Source organism: Monodelphis domestica, chromosome 2, assembly GCF_027887165.1.
Source record: "Monodelphis domestica isolate mMonDom1 chromosome 2, mMonDom1.pri, whole genome shotgun sequence".
Lineage (NCBI taxonomy): Eukaryota > Metazoa > Chordata > Mammalia > Didelphimorphia > Didelphidae > Monodelphis > Monodelphis domestica.
Window position 1 is genome coordinate 429,223,675 of NC_077228.1, and position 16,382 is coordinate 429,240,056.

Here is a 16,382-nt window from a genome sequence, read left to right on the forward strand (position 1 = left end):
GATTTATTTCCCTGTGGTTGTTCTTTTTTATTTACATTGTTGTAGTCATTATGAATATTCTTTTCTTATCTCTGCTTAAATTGGTCCATGTAGTTGTTTCCATGCTTCTCTGTATTCATTACATGGTATCATTTCTTACAACATAGTAATGTTCAATTATATTCATGAACCACAATTTGTTTAGCTGTTCTCTAATCGATGGGCATCTATTGCGTTTCTAGTTCTTTACTATCACAAAAAAGTGCTGCTATAAAGATTTTGATGTATCTGGAGACTTTCGTGTCAATGGCTTCCTTGGAATATAAGCTCAGTAAGGGAATCTCTGGGCCAGAAAGTATGGACATTTTAGCCACTTTATTTGCATAATTCCAAATTGCTTTCCAGAATGGCTGTATCAGTTCATAGCTCCACCAGCAATGCAATAGAAAGTCTCTCTTCCCACAACTCCTCTAGCATTGACTTGCCATTTTTGCCAATTTTCAAGGTGTGAGGTGAAACCTTAGTGTTTTTGATTTGCATTTTTCTTATTATTAGTGATTTAGAGCATTCTTTCTTGTGGTTGTTGATGCTTTGACATTTTTCTTTTGGGAACTGCCTGTTCATAAACTTTAATTGCTTATTTATTGGAGAATGGCCATTGGTCATATATATGTACATATATATATGTGTATATATTTATTAATCATTTTCATATCTTAGATACCAAATCTTTATCACATAAATTTGATACAAAGTTTTTCCTCAACTGTTTCCCTTGTCCTAGGTATATTAATCTGGTATGTGCAAAAGTTTTCACTTTCATGTAATCAAAACTATTTTATCTTTTGTAATTGACTTTATCTCTTTTGGTTAAAAATATATCTTCTACCCATAGCTGTAAGAAATATATGATCTAATACTTTTCTAATTTCTTAAAGTATGATCTTTAATATTAAGGCCATATATCTCTTTAGAATTTATTCCGGAATACAGTTTAAGACATTGGTTTAAGTCTAATTTCTGGCAGACTTTTCCAATTTTCTCAATAAGTTTTATCAAACAGGGAATTCTTTCCTAGGTAAATTATGTTTTCCACTTTATTAAACAATGGGTAAATGAATTCCATTATTTCTGATTCTCTTATCTAGTTTATTCCTTTGATTTATTTTTAAACAAATATCCAATAATTTTGATAACTGCTGCTTTATAAGAATTTTAGGTCTGAAAGTGTTCTCTTTTTCTCCTTACATCTTTTCCTAATTTCTCTTGATATTCTAGGCCTTTTGTTTTTTCAAAAGAATTTTATTATTATTTCATCATCTAGAAAGTAGTCCTTTCATAATTTGATTGCTATGACATTATGCTATGACACTAGCTCTGTGACCATGGGCAAGTCGCCTAACCTTGTTTACCTCAGATTCCTCATCTAAAATAAGTTGGAGAAGGAAACGGCAAACCACTCCAGGATCTTTGCCAAGAAAAACCCAGATGGAGTCAGGAAGAGTCAGGCACAACTAAACAACAACCATAATACTGATGGAATCAAGTAAGAAAAATAGAGGAGACATATGGAGAAAAATAAATAGGGACAAAAAGGAATACACCTTCTTTTCAGCGGCACATGGTACATTCACAAAAATTGACTATGTATTAGGGCACAAAATCATTGCAAACAAGTGCAAAAGGGCAGAAATAATAAATGCAACCTTCTCAGACCACAATGCAATAAAAATAATAATTAGTAAGGGTACATGGAGAGATAAATCAAAAATTAATTGGAAATTAAACAATATGATTCTCCAAAACCATCTAGTTAAAGAACAAATCGTAGACACAATTAGTAACTTCATTGAAGAAAATGACAATGGTGAGACATCCTTTCAAAACCTATGGGATGCAGCCAAAGCAGTATTCAGGGGGAAATTTATATCCTTGAGTTCATATATAAACAAATTAAGAAGGGCAGAGATCATTGAATTGGGCATACAAATTTAAAAAACTAGAAAGTGAACAAATTAAAAATCCTCAGATGAAGACTAAATTAGAGATCCTAAGAATCAAAGTAGAAATTAATAAAATTGAAAGTCAAAGAACTATTGATTTAATAAATAAGACTAGAAGCTGGTACTTTGAAAAAACAAATAAAATAGACAAAGTACTAGTCAGTCTAACTAAAAAAAGGAAAGAAAAAAACCAAATTGACAGTATCCAAGATGAAAAGGGAGACCTCACCTCTAATGAAGAGGAAATCAAGGCAATCATTAAAAACTACTATGCCCAATTATATGGCAACAAATACGGCAATCTAAGTGATATGGATGAATACTTACAAAAATATAAATTGCTTAGACTAAAAGAAGAAGAAATAAATTACCTAAACAACCCAATATCAGAAAAAGAAATTGAACAAGCCATCAAAGAACTCCCTAAGAAAAAATTCCCAGGTCCAGACAGATTCACAAATGAATTCTATCAAACATTCAAAGAACAACTAATCCCAATATTATACAAACTCTTTGACAGAATAAGCCAAGAAGGGGGTCTACCAAATTATTTATAACACAAACATGGTACTGATCCCAAAGCCAGGCAGGTTAAAAACAGAGAAAGAAAACTATAGGCCAATCTCCCTAATGAATATAGATGCAAAAATCTTAAATAGGACACTAGCAAAAAGACTCCAGCAAGTCATCACAAGGGTTATCCACTATGACCAGGTAGGATTCATACCAGGAATGCAAGGATGGTTCAATATTAGGAAAACCATCCACATAATTGACCATATTAACAAGCAAACTGACAAAAATCACATGACTATCTCAATAGATGCAGAAAAAGCCTTTGACAAAATATAACATCCATTCCTATTGAAAACACTAGAAAGTATAGGAATAGAAGGGCTTTTCCTAAAAATAATAAACAATATATATCTAAAACCATCAGCAAACATCATCTGCAATGGGGATAAACTCGAAGCCTTCCCAATAAGATCAGGAGTCAAACAAGGATGCCCATTATCACCTTTATTATTTAATATTGTACTAGAAACACTAGCAGTAGCAATTAGAGAAGAAAAAGAAATTGAAGGTATTAAAATTGGCAATGAGGAGACCAAGCTGTCACTCTTTGCAGATGATATGATGATTTACTTAAAAAATTCTAGGGAATGAACCAAAAAGCTAGTCGAAATAATCTACAACTTTAGCAAAGTTGCAGGATACAAAATAAACCCGCATAAGTCATCAGCATTTCTATATATCTCCAACCTAGTTCAGCAGCAAGAATTAGAAAGAGAAATTCCATTGAAAGTCACCCGAGACAATATAAAATACTTAGGAATCTATCTGCCAAGACAAACACAGGAACTATATGAACACAACTACAAAACACTTTCCACACAATTAAAATTAGATCTAAACAATTGGAAAAACATTGATTGCTCATGGGTGGGATGAGCTAACATAATAAAAACGACCATCCTACCCAAACTTATCTATCTATTTAGTGCTATACCCATTGAACTACCAAAAAACTTTTACTGAATTAGAGAAAACCATAACAAAGTTCATTTGGAAGAACAAAGGATCAAAGATATCCAGGGAAATAATGAAAAAAATGCAAAGGAAGGAGGACTTGCAGTCCCAGATCTCAAACTATATTACAAAGCAGCAGTCATCAAAACAATTTGGTACTGGCTAAGAGACAGAAAGGAGGATCAGTGGAATAGACTTGGGGTAAATGATCTCAGCAAGACAGTCTATGATGAACCCAAAGACCCCAGCTTTGGGGACAAAAATCCACTATTTGATAAAAACTGCTGGGAAAATTGGAAGATAGTGTGGGAGAGATTAGGAATTGATCAACACCTCACACCCTACACCAAGATAAACTCAGAATGGGTGAATGACTTGAATATAAAGAAGGAAACTATAAGTAAATTAGGTGAACACAGAATAGCATACATGTCAGACCTTTGGGAAAGAAAAGATTTTAAAACCAAGCAAGACTTAGAAAGAGTCACAAAATGTAAAATAAATAATTTTGACTACAAAAAAAAAAAAAGAAAAATAGAGGACCGGGAAGTGGATTAATTATATTCTATGAGTCTGAAGTGGGTGGAGTAAAAGAGAGAGTAAAAGGAGAAGAAAAAGTGTAGAAAAAGAGAAAGACTGAAACATTTCTTATAAATGAGGGGTATACAAACATGGTGGGAAGGTTGGGGAGAGTAGCCATCAGATGAACTTCATTCTCATCTAAAATCAAAGAAGGGTTAAACACACAGTTTGTTGTAGAAATACATCAAATTCAACAGGTAAAATAAGTGAAGATGGATGCAGAATTATGAGAGGATAATACTGGGTCAGGAGTAGTAGAAAGTGAAACACACTTATTGATCCCAAAAGGAAAAAAAGAAAGATGGGTCCTCACCACGTAATGGGAAATGATTCAACAAATTGTGAATATGAATGTAATGGAATATAACTGCACTAAGAAATTACAAAAGAGACAATTTCAGAGAATAATGGATGGCATGAACTGAGGCAGAATGAAATAAGCAGAACCAGAAGAATGTTTTACAAGGGTAATCATACTGTAAAGAAAAACAATTTTGAAAACCTTAAAAACTCTGATCAATGCAATCAATTGTGTCTTCAGAAGACCCATAATAAAGCATGTTAGCAATTCAGAGGTGGTGAACACAAAGTGCAGATATGTCCATTTCTTTTTCTTGATTATGCTTGTTATTTTTTTTCTTCTTTAGGTTTTTAATTGCATGAAATTTCAGGAAGGTTTAGCAATAGTGAAAACAAAAAATAAAGAGGGTTATTATAATAGACTAAATAAAATTAAGACATAAGTAATCACAAATAAGACAAATTTTAAAGAATGTAAAATGAATTTATTGCATTTTTTTTTAAAAAAGCAAGTGGTATGCAATGTTTCAGTTTCATATAGAATCCTCTTTTTATGTTTTGGTGTGTATATGTAAATGCTCTTTTGGGGGTTGTTTTAAGATCCTAAGAAAAAGAAAAAAGCAAGGGACCTTAGAAATATTGCTCAACAATTTTTTTGTTATGCTATTCTGAAATCAGGCTGGAAACAAAAATTGGAACCAAAACGTAGAGACCCTTCAATGTGAGGACCAGAAATTTCTACTTAATTTAGAAGATACTGGAAAACCAATGCAAATTTTTGAACATGAGTGACATGAAAATGGAACATTAGCTAGATTATTCAGGCAGTAGTCCGTAAAGGGATTAAAGAAGTTAAAGATTGGAAGAAAAAACATTTAGGTAGCTGTCATAACGCTCTAAACAAGAAGAGATGATGACCTAAACATTCGTAGTAGGAGGAATGGAAAGGTAGGACACATGAGAAAAGGTAGAATTGGCAGGATTAGGCAACCAGTTGGATATGGCAAGTGAGGGATACATTTAAGGGATCACTGAGGGTTAATCCAGAGCGAATAAGATTATTCTAGCAAAAGAAATAAAGAAGCATTAGAACGTAAGCTCCTTGCAAAAAAAACTTCTTTCTTTCTTTGTACATTTATCTCAAGCACCTAGTGGCATAGCAGGTATTTAATAAATGTTTATTAGTTGATATCTTCACAGGATCACATATTTAAGAGCTGGAAGAGACTTTAGAGGTAATTCAATTCAATCCCTTCCTTTTTAAGATGTGTGAACTGAGGTATAGTGTTTGTTAGGTTTTAATGTAGGCCCTTTAATTCCAAATTTAGTACTTTTTTTTTTAAACCCTTACCTTCCATCTTGGAGTCAATACTGTGTATTGGCTCCAAGGCAGAAGAGTGGTAAGGGTTAGGCAATGGGGGTCAAGTGACTTGTCCAGGGTCACACAGCTGGGAAGTGTCTGAGGCCAGATTTGAACCTAGGATCTCCCATCTCTAGGCCTGGCTCTCAATCCACTGAGCTACCCAGCTGCCCCCAGTACTTTTTTTTTTTAAAGGAAGATAATTAATTTAAATTTTTACCACACTGAATTTAGGATACTGGCATGATACTGGACTATGAACAGAAGTTCTAGATAGATGCCACTTTGGGAGTCATTTCCATAAAGCAGATAATTGAAGTCCTGGTAGTTAATGAAATCACCAAAGAAAACAGTAAAGATAGAAGGACCAAGGACATATCCTTGGGGACACCCATTTTTAAGGAGTTGGAAGGAGATGTTAGCAAGAAAGAGAAATTGTCAGAAAAGTGGGGAAACTGAGTGTAGCATTGCAGAAGCTATGGGGAAATCAGATATCAATAAGTAGTGGGAGATGATGTTAACAGTGTTATTACTTAACAATGGTAAAGGCTCAGAGTAATTAATCTTTGGGAGCACATACTTTCTAGTGTCTTGTGCTAGAGAAGTTAAGGTGGATGAATACAGTGGGAGCTTTTCCCAATCTTTCCTTCCCCTTATGTCCACCCACCTAGTGCCTTCCCTTGGAGATTATCTTTTAACATGGCACATGTCTTGTATAGATCTAGTTGTTTGTAGTTGTCTCCTCTATTAGAATGTGAACTTCTTGAGGGCAGGAACCATGTTATTGCTTTTCTCTATCTCCAGAGCTTAGTACAGAGCCTTGTACTTATTAAGCACTTTAAAAAATGCTCAAATGACATACAAGGACCACTGAGTAGTGGGACAAAATGATTGCAGAAGGTTAAGCAGTGAAACAATAAATATAAATCACTCTCTAAGTTTGGAAATAAATCTAAAAGGAAAGATGACAGTTGCTTAAGGAAGTAGTAATAATCAAGTCAGTCTGTTAAGATGTGGAAAGATCTGTTCAGATTTATTGAATAAGGAAAGGGAACCAGTAAAAAAGATAGATTGAATAAGCATGAGAGGATATTTGGTGGATTTATCTCAGAGGAGATGGGAGTATGTATGATAGAATTTAGAGCTGGGAAAGATTTTAGGGATCAAGCCTAACTTCCTTATTTTACAAATGAGGCAACTAAAGCCTGGAATAGCAGGCAAGTAAAAGTTAATATAGCAAAATTATAAATGAAAAACAATGCCTTGCATATAGTAGGTGTTTAATAAATGCTACTGATTAACCATTTAATCCTAATCCTTCTTAAAAAAAATGTTCCCTACACACAATGTGTATATATGTACATATATGCATATAAACACTTGAACTGAATACAATTAAAGAAGAGAAACCAACATCTTGGTGCATGATTTATATGGCTTCTTTCTCATCTTTAGTAAATTTTTGGAATATTCCATCAAAGATATTCAGATTGGAAAAAAAAAAGAAATGAACAGGTAGGCTTTCATAGATGATTTTCTACAAGAGCCCAGACCTTTTAAGCTATTAGATATGAAGAACACACAATCTTGTTGCATCCATTGTTTATTGATTTTTTTAAAAAAGCATTCAATTCAGGAGAACAAATTGCAGCCTTAAATACTCTCCTCTAACAGGATGTCTCCCAATCAAATTAAAATTATACAAGATTCTATAACAAATCATACTAATGAAGTTATGTCAATAAGGCATAAAACGGGGACACAAAGGCTCACCCATACTGTTTTTAAGATTAATGGAACATATCCCATATGCCAGACATATCAAACATACAACCTGTGACACAAGTAGCTACAATACTGCCCACTACCCACTGTGATTTGAAACAGATAAAAATGTAATTAGGAAATATTTAACAAAATAAATAAATGTACAACAAAACAGATAACATTACATTTCAAAACTGTTAACATGTGGTTTACCGGGATCCTTATACATGGTTTACTGGTAACTTTGTTTGACACCACTGCTGCACAGATTCCAAAGTATTACCTATTACTGGAGAGCTTCTCCAAATGTTAGTTGCAGAATGTTTTATGCCAATACCATTGAGCCCCATAATATTTGAAAGCTTCTTTAGTGACAGTCAGAGTAGTTTGGAAAATGTGGGATTATCCACAGTGAAAAAACCAGGTGGATGAAAAGTACTCATTATCCAGCTTAAAAATGCTGTTGGAAGGATAATTATGACAGATAAAGAGGAGTAATAAACTAGAATCCCAGAATCTCCTGATTGGACTGAAGAACATTTGCACAATTGCACATTGCTTTTCAATATCATGGGTACTTTACCAATAATGCTATGTGGGAATTATAAGACACCATGATCTTAGCAGGCACAAAATTACAAATACTCTAAAAGGCAATGAAAACATATATGGGGGAAGTGAACAGATAACCTTACTTGTACATAAAAAGTGGATTAAAAAGTATAATTGACATGAACATCCAGAAATGTAAAATAATCCGAATGAGTCAAGAGATAGTTAGCTAAAGATTGTCACTAGTAACGAGTTTTTTAAGTTTTTAAAAAGTCAGAGAAACTGGGTGGGTTTTCTATGGAGAACTTTAGAAAGATATTGAAAAAGCACCATAAAGAATGAGAAGTTATGAAAGGCTTGTTATCCACACCATTAGAGGGAATGCCCAAACCAATGAAATAACAGATCCAAGTACTGGAACTTATGTAGGAAATGACATTAGTGGGTTTTTATCTTGTTTATAGGAAGGCTCAAGTTGATTAGATAGTACTCTCATATGCTTAATACTCCCTCTCCCATAAGCATTCTTTAAGGGAGTGGTGGTAATATGAATTGACTAAAGATGATATAACAAAAGAACCACCAATGTACTTTAAGGAAAAATTTGCTACTTCAAATTTCGGGTAAAAAAGAGTGATTCTTAAATAACAGACATGCAATACATTGTTAAACCACACTTCAAACTTTTCTAGTTTGATCAGACTTGCTATTAGCATATTTGAGAAACCAAGGATTTTGACCTTTATGCCACAATGAGGTACATGAGTAGGACTTTCTTTAATGAATAAATTTAACCATACAGTAATCAAATATCTTCAATGATGAAAAAAATATTTAAAAAGAGAACTCTAAAATAATGAAAATTTGACACATTTCACTGAGTAAAGGACTGAAAGTATGTGAAATGAATAAGACAATTTTATATTGAAAGATGGAAAAAAGAAAAAAAATAGCAGGCAGGTTTTAAAAAGTGAAAAGAGGGACAGCTGTGTGGCTCAGTGGATTAAGAGCCAGGCCTAGATATAGAAGGTCCTAGGTCCTAGCTAGGTTGCTAGCTAGGGCAAGTCACTTAACCCCCAGCCAGCCCTTACCACTCTTCTGTCTTGGAACCAATACACAGTATTGATTCTAAGAGGGGAGGTAAGGGTTAAAAAAAAAAGTAAAAAGAAATTTAGTGTAATGATTTGTGTATATACTAAATACTCATCTATACAAAATATTTTATCACTATAAATTTATTTTACTAAGAGACAAATGGCAGATGAATGAACTTTAGAACAGAGTTCTGCATCGTATTTACTTAGCAGCATAACAGTTAATTTCCACACATATTACAAAGGAATAGATTTTTATATCTGTTTTTTATTATCCCAGTAGATGTTACACTAGAGAAAATGATTGAGAAAATACAAAGATTCATAAAACAGTCAAAAAATGTCACTGATTACTGATAACTATTACATTCAGAAATATTCAAAGAATTCAGTATTGCAAGGCTGCAATTCCTTCTAACAAAGTATAATTTTATAAAACTGTAGTGTTATAAGAACATTTTTAATACAAAATACATATATACACAATACAATATAAAAGTAAACTGGTATAGTGCCTTCCACACAGGAACTTCTTTAAGGCGCTTCACAAATATTAAACTAATGTTGACCCAAATTATTCTTTGCTTTGGATGAATTAAAGCAAACAAACTAAATGTTTTACTTTAAATCCCAAAGGCATATTTTTTCTAAGAAAGAAGGGAATGAGGGAGGGAAGGAAGGAAGAGTGTTTAATGGTACCTTGGGATAACAGCAGCAGCATTATCTATGAATCCACCCACTGCATTTTCTAACATCTTAAACATTATTAATGAAATTAGAAGAAACCATTTCCACTCACAGTTTTGCACTTTGCAACAGTAGAAGGTAACTTGTTTTTAAAGTCATTCTCAAAGTGACTTTCTAGTCATACATTCTCTAGTTTCTATTACAAACATGAAGGTAGAAAAGATACAGCAAGAGGGCCTGCCTTGGATAGAATGTCATTGAACAATACATAATAATATTTACAATTGCATGATCATAGAACACATTTTATAAATACAATTTATATGAATAAATGGGCAAGTTAAAGAAAGACAGTAAGTTCTTTTTTTTCCTAACTGGAAAATTTGTAATAATCTCTCAGTTGCTATTTGTGAACATCTTTGTGCCCTTCCCCCCACCCCTAGAAGTGCCAGTGTCTACAATGAATCAATACGAACTGAATTTGGCATAAGATTTAAGAATTAAAGTTAATCTGTACATTTAAGCTATTAGAATTGTAGATAATTAATCTAGAAACTGTCAATGACCCAAATATGGAACTTTTACTTCTGTGAGAGGGTATTCCTAGAAAGCAAGGGTTGCACAACTCCCCAAATTGGGAAATTAAAAGCATTACAAATGTTTTCTTTCTTTTGGGGGTGGAAAGGACAGGTAGGTAGGGAAAAAGGGAAAGAAGAGAGGTAAGTATCTCTATTTCTGTGAGAAATTAGCAAAGCTGGTTTTGCCTTGTATTGCACCAGAGATCCAGAAGCAAAAGAATTGTAAAGAGAACTAAACCACCCAGACTACAAATTAAGAATTGTAGAGAGTTACTTATATGAAGAAGAGCTGAATTGGAAATTCTTTAACCGGTAAACTTGTTTGCATAGAGTTTTATGGGAATGAGTGTCCATTAAGTGAACAATGACATCCCATTACAATTAATTTTCTTATACCCCTCTGAGTAAATGTACCTTAGAAACAATCTTATCGACAGCCAGCAAAATACAACTAAAGCATTTTTCAGGCAACTTCTCCCTATACCAAACTTCAACAAAACAAAGTAGTGAGAGTTTCAAATTTGAATCATCAAAGAGGCAAATATGAGGCCAGAAGCATGTGACTTACAAACCATTTTGGTCATAAAATAGTAGAAACAAGTCTTAGGCTAAATCTTAGTGAAATCAACTCAAAACAAGTTTCACTGTCATCCTATCACAAAGGGAATTTTGAGCTTCTTCATATTTATGCACATGAATTAATTTTTAAATTAAGTTTTAATATAACATAATTCTACTTAACGGGTGCTTAAGAAAGGTAAATAAAAATGGCGACTTTAACTGGCACCCTACTAGTACTCTGTATCTACCCCTTACCTTCAGAGCTAAGCTAAATGTATTTTGGGCAGAATTAACCACCAGTTTTTCCTTGAAACCTAACCATTATACAAAATAAGGATGCTGAAATAAGTTATATATTAATGAAAAATAAGTTAGTGGGAATTCATTTTACACAAAGTATAAAATAATTTCTTAGTAATTAACTCCCTATCCCGTCCCCCCCCCCCCAACTACAAACATTCATATCCTTTCACCAAAGTTAAGTAGGTCATAGGATTAATAGTCAAATACATTTTTTCTTTTATAGGTCATGTTTTCTGAATGAATTCTAGTTTGACAAAAAAACCTAGTGATGCTCCTGAAATTTCTTAAACCAAATAATTTGCTGTTATATATGTAAGGGAGAATGTCCTGGCTTTTCTGCCTTTAAAACCCAATGCAAATGCTGCCTTTTCCATGAAGCCTTTTCTTATTCCCGTCAGCAATGACTTTCTCCTTTGGACACTATAGATTGTACATAATTTTGTACTTCAAATGCACTTATTATATATTATAGTTATCTTTTTATGTCTTTTATTCTCCTACTAAGACTGTAAGACCCATGGTGAAACAGTCTCCTCTAAACTGTATGTCTCTCAATGCTCTGCACATAGTAGGCACTTGGTAAATGTTTGCTGAACAGGATATTCAAGATAGTAGTTTCAAAGAAATCACAAAAACTTGAAAATAAGTTTGCAGTTTTGCTCAGAACTACAAAAGAAATAAACTTTAACAAACGATAACAAAATATTAGTCTAAAAGATCTTTTTGTATGGCAGCTGTTTCCTTTTAAACATGGAAATATATAAAAACATAGTGATATGGAGAGAAAAATTGGTAGTGCTATAGCTTTCTAAAGTTCCTAAGCTTTAAAATATTTGAATATACTATTAGATGGACTACAATTACAAAAAAAGACTTGAACTATTACTTTCACTCTTGTTTGATAAACAATGACATTGTTGCAACCCTGTATTTCCTAGTACCAGGATGTGAATTATCCAGATTATCATCAGCCCTGGGAACACACACTGACCAGATGGCTTAATTTTTTTAGCTTATATTGTAGCAAAGAGCCAGCAACACCTAGCTTTGTGTCAAAACCAAGGTTACGAAAAAGATTCTGTAAATGTGGGATATATTTGGTTAAAAGCAAGGTTAAACTGTCTTTCCAAAGTTTTTTTTAAATTTTAAAATTATTTATTCTATGTACAAATAGATAACAGGCATCTATTTCCTTTTAAACAAATCACTATTTTCTTATTTCAAGTACTTAAAGTACCAAGAATTGATCACAAAATTCAGTTCATAATTTAATTTTTCTTAAAACATTTTTTTCTAAATTACTGATTAACAATGCTGGAATAAATTAATAGTTGAAATAAATTCCCTATAATTGGGGGAATAAAATAATGTACACAGAGCAAAAATAAATAGCTCTGTCAGGCTTGCATAATTTTTCTCTTGAAACCTCATAAAAATCCTATAGTTGAGGTCTTTCCCCAAAATAACCATCATAGAAATATAGTTCAATTACTTTCCAGTGTACTAAACATAAACTAAGTCACCATTTTTGACCCCTGTCCCTGTGTGTTGATCATCTTCATCTGACTGTTGCTCTGAACTTTGTAAATTATTGTACTCATTATATTCAAAAGGTTTGGGATAATTATATGGATAGCCATTATCATCAAAAAACCTTCGAAAAGTAAATTCATAGAAAGCATGCTCAGGATGCTTTCCATTTTTATACCATCCATTAAGAGTGTCATTTATATTTCCTTCATCATTATTCTCACTCCATAATTTATCTGGATCAACTGGGTCAAAATTTGATGTATCTGTTGGGTGTGTGATTTTAGGAATGTATGAAGCAGACTGCTGTCTCAGATCACTAGAAAAATCAATTGCTTTGAAAAACGGATGAGCTTTTATTTCATCAGCACCATTCTTTCCTAAGCGGTCTTCTGGTCCTCGACAAAGTTTAATAATTAGGTCAGAGGCTTCTGGACTCAGTTTAGCTTGTTGTGGAATATGAAGAGCTGTTTGCCAGTTGATAACCTTGAAAAATAAAGGGAAAAAAGAAGGTACATTAGACAACAAATTAAAAAAAAATTTTAAGTTAAAACCCTCTGAAACATGAAGTAGAGTAGTTAATAAATATATCAACTAAATTCTTTGTAGAAAAAAATGCTGTAAAAATATGATGCATTTTATATGTAATGAAACTCACTTTTCTCAGCCCTGTCCCTTCCTACTCTAATACAAAATTTTATGTAGGTTTATGTTTTAAAGGTTTTAGTCATTCAAAAAGCTGGGGCTAAATGTCTGTTAATGATACTCTCCCTAGTTAGCTAACTAAAAGCAAGGTGAGGTGGCTACTTGGCACAATGGATACAGCACTGGAACTAAGGTCAGGAAAAAATGAATTTAAATCCAGCTGCAAGCACTTATTAGCTGTGTGACCCTGAGCAAGTCACTTAAATTCTGTTTGCCTTGTTTCTTCAACTGTAAAATGGGGACAACAATAGCACCTACCTTACCTTCCAGGGTTGTTGTGAGGATCAAATGAGAAAATATTTTGTAAAGTGCTTTGAAAAACTTAAAATTTCTATATAGATGCAAATTGGTCATTAGAAAAAACAACTATAATTTGTTATCAGGACCCAACAATTCAAAAGCTTTTCTGCATGGTAGTTATTTGCCAAAGGCTATGTTCGCTGGCCTTGTTTTTGAGATCTAAGAGATATCTTTTGTCATGGTGAGACATCAGATTAGGAATTAGGAGAAGTAACTTTGGATTCATAGAGAATATTTCAGTGTTTTAAGAATGCATGAGTTGGTTAATGTGGTCTCTCTTTCTACTTGATGCTCATTGGAATCCTTCTACAATGAAAAAGATGAACTTCAAAGTTCTCTTTGAGGCAAAAACCTGACATCCCAAGTCTAATTTCTGATATGCCCTCTCTGAAGTAAGCTAGGTTAAGCCCAAGACAAAAGACATAAAACTCATCACTCTGCAAGTACTTGATCCTTTCCCAGTTAAGATCTTAAGCATCCTCCTAGAGCTATGATGGCAAACCAATGGTACACAGAGCACTCTCTGAAGGGACGTGCCCCTTCTTCCCCCAGAGTTTGATACTAGAAGGGCAGATGGACTCAGGCAGAGCAGCTCCCTTCCCCCTCTCCATTGTGCCTGACGACATTTTTTCACATCACCTGCCCCTCTGTCTAGCAGCCCAATGGGAGTGCTTTCTCTCTCCCCCGTGTGAGGTAGGGGGGGTAGGTGGGCCCTCTGGGGGATGGCATGCAGTCTCTAAAAGGTTTGCCATCACTGTCCTAGAGGATAATTTATATCCAGTGTTTTCTATTAAATTATTCAATCTTTTCCTTGAAGACTTGGTTATCATTATGAACATCTATGATTGCATTCTGTAGTAACAATAGTCTTGGTTCTATTTTTACTTTTTATGCCTCTTTTACACATCTGCCACAAGTGTGTCTGCCTCTAATAATTTCTTCCTCCTTCTGACTAATCTGTTGCTATTATGTTATGTACTAGGAAACTAAAAAAAAAAAACAAAAACAAACACATTAGAAAATATTAAATAAGACTTATGGCTAGATATTCAGGTTATCATACAATAAGATATTATTATATAGATCTTTGGCCTTACCTTCATTTGTGTTTCTAATGGTGTCTGTGCCAGGAAGGGAGGTTGCCCCACCAACATTTCAAAAAGAATTACACCAACACTCCACCAATCACACAACTGTGTATAACCTAAAATAAAATGACAGTACATAACATTAAAAAAAGGCTATATGGATACATCATTGTTTTAGAGATATATAAAATATCAATAGATAGTACCTTTACAAAAGCTGATCAACTATTAGGTCACAAAAACATTATAGTAAATGTAGAAAAATAAAGATATTAAATGTATCCTTTTCAGACCACAATGCAATAAACATCTATAATAAAGGACCATGGAACCACAAATTAAAAATTAGAGACGAGATAACTTAATCTTAAAGAATGAATGAGTTAAAGAACAAATAATAGAAACATTAATTTCATTGAGGAGAATGATAATAAGACAACATATCAAAACCTTTGGGATATAGCAAAAGCAATAATTAGAGGAAATTTGATATTGCTAAATGCTTATGTATTAATAAAATAGGGAAAAAACAGATCAATGAATTGGGAATGCAATTTTAAAAATTAGAAAAAGAATACTAGAATCCAAAAATGTAAAGGTGAGATCAATAAAAATGAATGTAAGAAAACTACTGAATTAATAAATTTAAGGATTGGTTTTATGAAAATCTACAAAATAGATAAACCATTGGTCAATATGATAAAAAAGGGAAAGAAAATCAAATTATTGGCATTAAAGATGGAAAAGATGAATACACCACCAATGAAGATCAATTGCTCAATTATGTGTTACAAATTTAACAATTTAAATGAAATGGAGTCATACAAAAATATACATTGCCTAGACCTTCATAGAGGAAACAAAATATCTAAATTATCCCATTTTAGAAAAAGAAAATGAATTGGCCATAAATGAACTTCCTGAAATAGGACCAGATAGATTCATGTATATCACAAAGATTATATGTTGTGACTAAACAGGATACAGAATTTATACCAAGAATGTAGGGATGGTTTAATATAAGGAAACCTATCAACATACTTACTCATATTTATAACAAAAGTTTAAAAAATATTAAAATATCATCAGGCACAAGTATTAAGTTATAAAAATGCTTTATCACATAGGTTTTAATAATATGAGCATTTTTATTATAAATCTGATAAAAGTATGTTCTAGAACAAGTTATGTTTATTCTACATGAATGTAAATCTTAAATTAAAAACAAAAAAATTGTGGTACCTGTTCGTAATAAGACTTCTGGAGCAATATAATTGGGGGTCCCAACTAATGAATGTGCCAGACAACGCTGGTGCTGGCGTGCTGCTCTTCTCTCTAGAGGTTTCAGTCTGTCTCCACATCGACAGTTGGCTGGGTCACCCCATTCATTACTGAAATCCATGCTATCTTGACGTGGATGGTCACCTACATAGTAAAATTAAAAACATTCAAGAAGTTACTTA

The 16,382-nt window shown here is 33.1% G+C and overlaps 1 protein-coding gene across 1 annotated transcript in view; it reads right to left on the reverse strand.

Moving 5' to 3' along the window:
* Positions 1 to 7,341: 7,341 nt before the first annotated feature.
* Positions 7,342 to 16,382, reverse strand: part of LATS1 (large tumor suppressor kinase 1) — a 39,931-nt gene continuing 30,890 nt past the window's right edge. The window contains exons 6-8 of the mRNA XM_016428947.2: positions 16,162 to 16,344; positions 14,929 to 15,035; positions 7,342 to 13,312 (exon numbers count right to left, since the gene is read on the reverse strand). Coding sequence (XP_016284433.1) covers positions 12,800 to 13,312; positions 14,929 to 15,035; positions 16,162 to 16,344 — 803 coding nt within the window. The 3' untranslated portion in view covers positions 7,342 to 12,799. The remainder of the gene's footprint in view (positions 13,313 to 14,928; positions 15,036 to 16,161; positions 16,345 to 16,382) is intronic.